The following is an 11,334-nucleotide window of genomic DNA, read 5'->3' on the forward strand; positions in this document are numbered from 1 at the left end:
TACATAGCTGTTTCCTCAAACTGTTACATATTCCAGCTGACAGTTCTAAACTGAAGTTTTGCAAGGAAGAGTTCTTGCCTGCTAGTTCTTGGCTGCCAGCAGCCTTCCCTGTTTCCATGGGAACAAGAATCAGAGTGATCTCTGGAAAACAATGTAAGAGAAAGCTTTTTAAAAAGCATTATGTAAATCCTTGACTTTTTTTATTTTTTTTTAAACTGATCTGACAACTGATCTCATTAAAACAAAAGCTAAAATTGAGCACTAGTGCCCGAGGCAACTCTAAGTTTCTCAAGGACTGGACTTGTTCTTTACTATTTCTGCTTCAGAATATCCCAGTATCCCCATGGTACATAAACTACACACATTTGATTGCAGTGGTATGTAATCCATAGAATATGTTGTAGGCCTTTCCTAAGGCATCATTTTTTAACTCTCTTATAGGCTAAGGAACACTCAACTTCTGACTTAAAGCATATGTGCAAGGCCTTATCTCCATGAGAAAAGAGTAATATCTGTCTGCTAAAAAAAAAAATCTGCATGCCAGCAGCTGTCTGGAGAAGTCTTTTGTGCTTAGCATGTGACTTTGATCCCTGGTTTGTCAGAGCAAATCAGGACTCCTGTGAGGCCAATAAAGCCATTCTGGATTTATAGCTGTCTAAGAGCAGTAATTTGTTCCAGTGGGATAAACATCTTTATAATGTGTATTATGTCAGTGTTTGAATGTGAATCATTAGTGGTCAGTGGCTCCCTAAGTAGTCAAAAATGTTCCTGATTCAGTCAAGTGGTACTTCATGAATTTACATCAATGAAATTATTATAAAGTGTACATTAAATAGTAGAAAATCATAGTTTTTCAAACAGTACCTGCAGGTATAAACAACAATACAGAATCAGTATTGAAAATAATAAATTCAAAAGGGTAGTTCATACCATAGGATGATTGTCAGACTGGGTTGGTGTCACAGCTGAAACTGTATATTTACTGTTGGAGCATAAAAATTATTTTAAAGGATAATACATCCTTTGAACTCTCCTTTGAAGACTTTAAGTACCATAGAGTATGATATGTGGGGCTTTTGTTTGGGTTTTTTTTTTTTTTTTGTAAATAGAGATGAAAGATGTTTTCTTTTTCAACCAAAAAGATACAGGAGGAAAAAGTATATAAAGTTATGCTTTATAGACAAGTGAGAGGTAAACTTGAATCAGGAAGCTTACAGCAAAAAGGATGCTCTGAATTGTATTAAGACCCATAAGGACTTTAGAAGAGGCTATTGAAGCCATTCTATGCATACTGAATGAAGGTCTAAGCTTCTTGATATTCCATTCATTTCAAATGAAACAACCCATTATAGCCAACAAGAAATCTAGTGTAATGTTCTATGTGCTTCTAGAAAAATGCCCCAAACACTAGCACTTTGATCAGGGAGGCAGATCTGGTATTTACCAGTGTAAGGCTAATAATGATGTTTGCCTTCAAGTCTAAAGGAAATGAGTTATATGGTAAGCTAAGCCTAACAGAATGGGAAAACAAAGGAGACTTATTATAATATGCCATTACACCAAATCTTATACTGTTGTTTATCATCATGCCTTTAGATATCAATGTTTCTTTTTGCAGGGTAGCTACATTTCTCAAAAATGGCACTTCTGAATGGGTCATTTTTTATGGCAGGTGTAACTGAATGATGAGAGTGTATTTCTTTGTTTCATGTAGCTTCCTCCAGCTTGGAGATGCAACTTGAAAAGGAGAATCATTGGGAGATTCAAGAAGTCCCTTCAGTCAGCAGAGCAATCCTTGTAAACTGAAATGAGAAATCAAAAAGGTGTGGTGTACCATTTACTACTTGTGGTCAAGTTTGTCTCTCCATTCCATCACATTATTGTTATTAATACCACAAAAATATAAATGTAAGAGTCCATTTTCAAAAGGAAATGTTAAAAATAGCTGTCCTATATTTGGTAAATATGGAGCCTCCTTAAGTAAGAAGTTTCTGCAGGTCAGTTTCCAGTTTGTATCTTGTCATTAGAGCTCTTTGTGTAAATGGAAAGGACCTGCTAGCTCCTAATGCACAAAACCAGACCTCATCTCATCAGAGCTCAAAAAGCCAAGAGGAAGGGCAGTATAACTAGAGGTTATGTAAGCTCTTACTTTATGCAAGCTCTTCTTGGTATGTTCATAGTTCCTTAATACTTTTCATATTTTGTACTGTACTCCTACTCAGAGCACCTTGAATATAACATGCCTTGTCCTGTTGTTGCACAGTGTGTCATCAATTTAAAAGTACTGCAGATTTGTAATAATGGCCTGATTGAAGAAGCATCCTTGCATGTTTTCCAGTGACCTGCTGGATGCTCTCCAACAGAGAAAGATCTAATGACTAATGTCAGAATTTCCAAATGTTCCTTCAAAATCTCCTGAGAGGACTGTAATCAGCAAAGGATTTTAAATTTACTTCCTTGGCATCTGTGTACGGTGGGACACTGAAGCTCTTTCATTTATGAACTGATGATAAAGCAGTTTTTAGATATATTACTGTACCTAAAATTTGATGACTAAGGTGACTTATTATCATTCACATAATTCTCCTCTGTAACTTAATTTGATTATCAGCTACTTCCACTGAATTATGGAATCTTCTGTGTCATTATTTGCTACAAAACAGACTGATCTCAAATGTCAGATCCTTCCTTTGCTTTTGTAATAACCAACCCGAGGTGCTAAAACTTCCTGGAAGGTGGCACATTGGTAGTGCATTAGAAAGGTGCTAAAGATGCTTCTTTCTGAGCTATCATTCTCATGCTGTCTTGTAAATTAAGTTGGGATTTACAAAAAAAAATTCCTGTATCTCAGCCATAACATTAAATCTAAAAAATGCCTGCTCATTGTGTATTGAGTTGATGTTTTCAGAAAAGGATGTCCAAAAATATGGTAAGAAAAACGAAGTGTTTGTTATAAAATTAACCTAATTTGTAAGTGTTTAGAAATAAAGGAAGTTTTTTGTAAATGTTGTCTACTGTAAAATTGTGTTAACTTCAAAACCATTGGATGTAAACCTGTAGAAAAGGGAAGAAATACTTTATTTTAAAAGTAAATTGTAATGTAAATTGAAAATGTTTGAAGCATTGGATGCAATTCTGGGCATTCTACCTTGAAGGAAATATCATTTGGATATCATTTGGAGGTAATGGCAGGAACTTGAATAGAGAAAAGAATGAGGTTGAACTCTTACAGCAAATGTTGTTATAAGGTTGTACAATTTCTGGAAATAAAATTTAAAAATAATGGTTTTTTAACTATGCCAAATTAGAAAACCTAATAAGAATTGCAGACAAAAAGATTCCTCCACTGATCAGTGGTGGGGTAAAGGTCTTCCAACAATAGAGATTATTCTGCTTCTGTAACTGTAGAAGTGTTGTCATGCTGCATAACTGGGATTTCTCTCCTGTACATGAAGGTGGTCCTTTCAGAGTTGTTACCAGTGGATATTTTCAAAACTAGATGTTTTTGGGTTTAATATCAGTTTTGTTGCTCAAATAATCAAGTAGCTGAACTGACTTTCAGATTTCAGAAATGCTGGGATTCCTCTAATGGGAATTATACCACTTGAATGTCAGCTAACAATTTCACTTGAACCCACATTTTTATAAAGCAGAGCCATCAGCTGCTTCTCTCACAGGTTCAAGAGAATTCACTCCCCTGTTTATCTTCACTCAGTTTAATAGTTTGTGACATTTTATTCAGATAATCTAAAGAATTCAGTGCTTTATACTAAGTGCAGCTTGCAATGTTCAGTGTTTGGAGAGAAACAGGAAGGATATAGCATTCATAATTGTGTACACCACTTTTTCATTAATCTAAGAAGTACTGAAATTTCTTTTGACTTCTGATTGCACTGGGAAACATGAGAAAGTGTAAACTGCCTCCTAGAAGTCTGAAGTTTTGGCAAATGGAAAGGATGGACTTTTCAAGTGTCTTTATTTTTTTTGTCTCTTTTTTTCTTCCCTAGCTGCTGCAAGGTTCTCCTGAACTGATTGAACCCAATATTTTCACAGTAGATGGGCATGGGGTACATCTTTCTTCAGGTGGAAATATGTTGCTTCCAGATAATAAAAAAGGTAAGCAAAGCATCATAAACTTCTGTAGTGGCATATACATTTCTAATAAAGTGTATGGTGTCAAAGCAGAAGGAATGGCTACTCCAAGGTCAGTCTTTAAAGACAATCAGACCACACTGATTTTCTGGGGGGTTTGCTTGTTTTTGCTTTGGGGTTGTTAGTTGATTGGGTTTTGTTTTGTTTTGTTTAATTCCTGGTAAGATATACAGTTCAGAACTGCTGGAACTTTGTACTGATTGAAGAGAGAACATTTTGAAACGATAAAGAAATATCAAAGATGTAAATAATATATGGTTAAGCCTTGAAAATTAATAGAAATATTTGTAACTGAAAATGTCATACTTAGGATTTATCTTTCCTTGAGTATGATTTTTAAACCAACTCTGTTTAAACTCTTATGTTGTTCCTTTGTCGTGTTTGAAACCGTTGTAATGGGTTGATTTAATTACATAACTAGATCAAGCCATATGAACTTGAGGAGGGAAAAATACACTCACACACACACACATATATATGTATATATACTTTAGAAAATATACCAATATATGTGTCAATTCTGCTTTGGACTAGTGATACTCAGCAAAACAAATCTTAAACACCATGTATAATCAAACCTGTGAGCTGTGGAGCATCACTTGGGGTGGGGAACTACAGTTCCTGATTCAGAGACTTTTTTAATCATATTTTTTTTGTGCAATGGACATAAGGGAAATATGCTGCCTGTATTGTGGTAATTGTGCCACATCCCTCTAAATACAGAAAAAAACTGTATTGCAATCCATGGACTAGAGGATAGAGTAACATTAAAATCTGTGGTGCCAGAAAAAGAGTGAGAAACTTTAGTTTTGATGGCCTTTGTGTTGAAAATAGCATATCTGTTCCACAGCTTATTACAAAAGCCAAAATTAATACTAGGTGTCAAGGGTGATGTTTGAGTAGGAAATGAGTCCCTAACAGTTACATTAAATATTTTGTTCCTGGAGACGATAATGCAATTTGTTGAGATGCTCATTATCTGTAATTTTTGAATCCCTTAACCTGCAGACAATACTTTTGTCCTCACAAATTGCTGCTGGCTGTGTGCCCTTTCCACTGTAAATTTCCACTGTATGTGGGAAAAAATAAGAAAGTTGCATTTCTGAGTTCTGTTACATTAAGTTATTTTTCATTGGTTAGATTACTTCCATAATGTGTGTGTATCAAACATTCATATCATGCCACATTTTGGGGATCACTGTGCTCAGTGGGAGTTATTGATCATGAAGCATCTGTCTTGTCATCAAGTTTGAAGTGGAATTGCTAAGAAACTAATAAGGGAGCACAAATCCCAAATTCAGTAGTATAACATTACTTGCCTTTTCCTTCAAGGCATTCTTGGCACTTCTGGCATGGCAGAAGGGATGACATATGAGCAGTTGCAGGTAAGCTGCATATTTACCTATATGTACTCATTTATTACTCTTATTCCACTCATATTACTCATATTTCACTGGAATTAAGTTATTTTATGTTGTAGACTCTAATTGAAGGGGTTCTAGAGGAATGTGGTTATTACAGTTTCTCTTCTAACAGGTCAGTCTAGTCACTTTAAAAAGAAAAGGTTAATTATGATGTGCTAAACCCAAATGTATCATCTTCCTTTTTATGTGACTGCAGTTCACTTTAAACTTAGTGTAGCATGTGGTTTATTATAATACATGGCTGAATGGACTGGAAGAAATGTATGTGGGGCATATTAACTAATCTAAGCTTTTTTTTGCCACATCTGTTTTCTTCGTTCAGATGAGAGAGTAGTACAAGTGTGACAGCAATTTCCTCACATTTTTTCCCCACATAAACTCACATCTGAACAAAAGGTTAATTACATAAAAGTATATTTTATTTTAACACTCTGCCATTACAGGGTTTAAAGGAACAAAGCAGATATATTTAGCAAAATATTAGAGTATGGCATAAAAGCCAGTATAAGTTTTTACTAGCACTAAAGTGCAGGGGATGAAAAAAATGTGGTAGTCTTTGAAACTAGGCAAATGTTTTCTCCACAAGATGGTATATCTTTACTGCAGGAAAATTTTGACACAAGAAAGAAAACATATTAACTATATAATGTCTCATATTTTTCACCTGATATCCTATTATTTATCATCTCAAATATTCTTTAATGCAAAAAACCATTAATGACTTCAATCAAGTAAGACTATTCTTGTCTTTACATTAATCACCACTTTAAAGTCTGGGAGACTGCAGTTAGGTTTTCTAAAACAAACAAATAAACAAACATAAACCCTCCCCATCCCTTGCCCTTCCTATTATAAGTATAAAGAGGTTTTAAGAATTTATAGTTCCTGGTGTCTCAGCAGCATTTTTCAGTTATTTTTTATCTCTGTGAAGTTTTTGGTATGATTCAAGCTTGAAAAATTTCTTATGGTGGCCTGAATATTTCTATAGGCTACTCATTAAACTGGTATTTCAGCTTGCAAGTGTCTTGCAGCTTCCAGCTCAAAGAATTGAAAATTAGGATTCAACACTCCCAAACTAAAATAATGGTTCAATCTTTAAACCTTCAGGGTGTACTTGAATTATGTTTACAGATTGCTTTTTCATCCATGAAGTCTAACAAACTTCTTTATAAATGTTTTCAAGTATTTTAAAATTTTTGCCCCAATGACAAGCTCCCAAGATTTGATGCTGTAGAAAAAGTATTGCATAACTTATGAGAAAGAAAAGAAAAAAGAAAAGAAAAGAAAAGAAAAGAAAAGAAAAGAAAAGAAAAGAAAAGAAAAGAAAAGAAAAGAAAAGAAAAGAAAAGAAAAGAAAAGAAAAGAAAAGAAAAGAAAAGAAAAGAAAAGAAAGAAAAGAAAAGAAAAGAAAAGAAAAGAAAAGAAAAGAAAAGGGAAAAGGAAAAGACAAGACATCAAGGTCTGCCAAGTCCTATTATAAATATGCAAATGTGTTGTAGTTTTATAGACATTTATCTCATGAACAGACTAGTAAAAAATGTGTTACTTTAATTAACTGTAGTGAAGGAGGTGAGTATGCTGAATAGGGACTTCAGTGGTTTTTTTTACAAGAACTACTACAGAGATAAGATATCTATTAAAGAAAATCAGAATCATAGTGTATCTCATTTTGAAAGGACATGTAAGGATTGCTCCTCACAGGACTTCCTAAACTTAAACCATATGACCAGGAGCATCATCCAGATACTCCTTGAACCTGGACAGGCTTGATGCTGTGATCACTTGCCTGGGGAGTCAGTTCCAGTGGGAACCTTTTCCTCATGGCAAATCTGAACTTCCCTTAGCACAACTTCATTTCTTTCCCTTGTGCCCTATTGCTGTAAATGTAATTGCTGAAATGTAGAGCACACTTCAAGATTGCACACACATATGCTGGTACATTCAACATAGGAGTGTCACAGGAATGCACATGGGACTAACAGCACTGAAATAATTAGCTGTCTTTTTTCCCTGATTTATTCAGAACTTTTTTCTGCTCTGCTGGAATTCCTTAGAGAGTAGCTGTTCTGCAGAAAACTAACTTAAGATTCTAAATCTTTAAAAATGTTATTTTAAGGGAGGCATAAAAATTATCCTTCATAGCTACATGGGATGACAGTGTAGTATAAACAATTCTTCTCGATCCTGCAGAAGGAAAAGTGTGAAAGAACAAGCAGTGCATTTTAACACATGTGTAAGGTCTGGAGAAGGCCAGGAATATTCATCCTTAATCACATTGGTGGATGTGCTATGACTTTGATGTTCACAGGAGCACAGGAAAATTGGAAAGCACCTTTTGTTTCCCCTGAATCATGCAATTTCTTTAGCACCACTTGTAGTATGTTATCCACAATCAGTGCTGATCTGTGTTTTATTTGTGGGATTTGTAGCAAAGACAAAATTGATGTTGGAGTGAATTTGGGGGGAATTGAGTGAAATCTCATAGGTGTGAATCACCTTGGAAGCTAAGATGTATGTTGTCTACATTTGATTGTTTTGGGATTTTTTTAAATTGCTTAGATTTGTTAACGGTGTGCATATAAAGCCATTGCAGATTTTGCCCAACTTCACTGCATGTGTGTCACTACAGCATGTCCTGGCTTTAGCTGGCAGACACAAAACAGTTGTACTGCAACCCTGCTGTTGGTCTCTCGCCATCAATTTGTTTTTTCACTGTGCTTTTTGTGGTGGACTGACCGTGGCTGGATGCCAGATCCCCACCACAGCTGCTCTGTCTCTCCCCTCTACAACTGGCCATGGGAGAGAAAATATAACAAAAGGTTCATGAATTGAGATAAGGACAGGGAGAGACATCACTCACCAATTCCTGTCACAGGCAGAACAAACTCGACCTGGGGATATTAGCTGAATTTATTACCGATCAGAATCAGAGCAGGATAATAAGAAGCAAAACAAACCTTAAAATTACCTCCCCCACTCGCCTCTCTCCTCCCTGGGCTTTACCTCCTCCCCCAAAGTGGTGCAGAGGGTCATAAGTCCTTCCAGGAAACCTGCTCCAGCGTGGGCTCCTCTCTCCATGGGTCTGCAGGTCCCTGCCAGGAGCCTGTTACAGCACAGGCTCCCATGGGTTCACAGCCTCCTCTCAGGCATTCACCTCTCCAGAGTGGCTCTCCCCCGGGGGCTGCAGGGGGATCTCTGCACTCCCACTGATCTCCATGGGCTGCAGGAGCACAGCTGCCTCCCTGGGCTGCAGGGGAATCTCAGCTCCATGCCTGGAATCTCACCTCCTGCCCCTCCTTCTGCACTGACCTTGGAGTTGTTCTCACATATTCCTCTCACTCTGCTTTTCTCTGAGCACAGGTAAATCTGAACAATAACTCTCTTTTCCTTTTAAACCTGCTATCACAGAGACATTATCACCATCTCTGGCTCAGCCTTGGCCAGCAGCAGTCCTGGAGCTGGTGGGCACTGGCTCTGTCAGAAGCTCCTGGCAGTTTCTCACAGAAGCTTCTCCTGTAGCCCTCCACTACCAAAGCCTGTCCATGCAAACCAGTTTGAATTCTACTGTTTGCTGTGATGCATAATTATATTTGGTTCCCCTGTCACTATTAATTGTTTCCCAGACAAGGTTTTACTCCCAAATAACATATTCTTCCCTCCAGAAAACTGACAGACCATACTTTAGCCTTGGCTGTCAAAAACATGTCTATATTTCCAGAGAACTTGCCATATTTTCTGAAGCCTGTTCCGCTCAGTGCCATTCAGAGCCTTCAGAACTTAAGCAATTTTTTTGCTTTTGCTGCTCATACTCTCTCCAAATAGCCAGAGTCCACTTTTGATAGCTGTCCAGTATTGAATGATTCATTTGGCTAGCAGACACGAATCATTAGGTTTCACCTCAAACTCTCCAAACAACATAAGCAAGCCAGAAGAACAAATCAGTTTCCTGAGCTGCACTGCAAGTCACTTATCGGTGTCCACCATTGCCTGGTTTTATTCCATTACACAGTAATTGCTTTGCAGCCTTCATAACAACATCCCATCAGCCATTCTTGCCTAAAGCTCTTTTGAGCCTGGCTCTACTTCCTCTCTTTTACATACAGTGAGACATTTCAGAAGCAACTGCAAATTTTCCAGCAGAACCTCAATCCTGTGGCTTTCCTTTGATCCCCTTCTTAGAAAAGTGTTCACAGAAGAGCTTTAGAAAAAAGTACTTAGGGTAATGAATATCCATATCTTGTTTGCTTTAGCAACATATAGGGCAATACTATTTTTAAATTTATGTTGCATTGAGAGCTTTTAGAGATTGGGTTGTTAATTTTCTAAGTTGCAATGATGCAGCATGTATGGGTCTTTCCCAGTGGAAACAGAATGACAGTGCTTCCAGCAGGAAACAAATTGCCTTCCCTTCAGCTCATAATATGTTTCTAGCTTGTCTAGTAGAAATGAGAAGGAAGAGAACTTCAGGAGCTCAAAAGTCTTTAGAAGGCACATAAAAACACCACAAACTTGATTTGTGAAATTGCAAATGTTCAAAAATATTTTCCATTTTAGGGCCAAATTTCTTCATGTTTTCTTACCAAGTTGACATTGACATTATCCATTCCATATACTGTAAGGCTACAAGGTGAATCCTGGTTTAGAACAAAGAATTGGTGTGTGTGCTATGGCTAAAAGGACAATTAAATGCAGAATAATCAGCTAGAAAACATAATAATGCAATCTCCTACCTCACTGTGGAACACACTTCATAGGAAAAAATCTGAAAATATGTTGTATTTATTTTCTGATTTGGGTGAATTTATATGCATTGTGTTTCTCTCCCACCACTGTTGCCCTTTGCAGTGCCCTACTGAAATTCCAGAATATAAGATGGGAAACTAAACTTTAAGTGAGGTGATGACATGAAAATTGTAGAAGGACAATAAACTGTATAAAGAGTTAAAAATAATTCAAGCAACTTGATTGGGTGATGAGAAAAACATGAATTCTTTAGAAATGGACAGCTTCATGAGAATAATGTCATGCTGCTTTTTTCCCCCTATTTTCATTATAGTAGTAATTACTATCTCAATACCAGTCATTTCATGGGGATTAATGACCAGCTGAGGATAATGACCCTCAGCTTTATCTTGAATAATCAACTTGTGCCCATTTATCACTAATCTCCTGAAATTACTCAGCACTCCAATTGTATTACTTATTTATACAGAAATTTGGTAAACATGCATAAAAAGACCCTGTAATGTTTCCAAATTATTCTGTTCACATCCATCGTGCCACTCTTTCTCTTTTCCAACTTCTCATTTAATATTATACTGCACAAGGGGCAAGCTCCTTATTTGTGAGACTCTGTGAATAAGGCAGTGAATACCAGTTTCAAAATTTCATCCTGTTTTTTGTATTAAAGTACACATGTAATACCCTAATTCATGCAGAAATCTATTTTTAATAAATTACTTGAAGAGACCTAATCCAAGCAGAAGCTGAGTTACAGGAAAAGTGCAGTGGTCAGAGACAGGAGATGTGTTCAGCTGAGTGCTCTGTTGTGGTTTCACTCCCCTGCAGTAGGACAGGTGAGAGAATGGGAAGAATAAAAGTGAAAAAGCTCTTGGCTAGATATAAAGGCAGTTTAATAGGTAAAACAGAATCTGCACCTACAAGCAATGCAAAAGAAAGAATTCATTCTCTGTTTCCCAGCAGCAGGCAGGCTTAGCCATTTTCAGTAAAGCAGGGCTCCATCAAGTCTCACAGTTAT

General features: G+C 36.7%; 1 protein-coding gene across 1 annotated transcript in view; it reads left to right on the top strand.

The window, feature by feature from the left end:
- The window catches only part of NEK10 (NIMA related kinase 10), a 76,533-nt gene extending 70,835 nt beyond the window's left edge, over nucleotides 1-5,698 (top strand). Inside the window, 5 exon segments of the mRNA XM_056482844.1 lie at nucleotides 1,715-1,773; nucleotides 1,775-1,823; nucleotides 4,008-4,116; nucleotides 5,485-5,537; nucleotides 5,633-5,698. Coding sequence (XP_056338819.1) covers nucleotides 1,715-1,773; nucleotides 1,775-1,823; nucleotides 4,008-4,116; nucleotides 5,485-5,537; nucleotides 5,633-5,698 — 336 coding nt within the window.
- Nucleotides 5,699-11,334: the final 5,636 nt, after the last annotated feature.

Source organism: Oenanthe melanoleuca, chromosome 2, assembly GCF_029582105.1.
Source record: "Oenanthe melanoleuca isolate GR-GAL-2019-014 chromosome 2, OMel1.0, whole genome shotgun sequence".
Lineage (NCBI taxonomy): Eukaryota > Metazoa > Chordata > Aves > Passeriformes > Muscicapidae > Oenanthe > Oenanthe melanoleuca.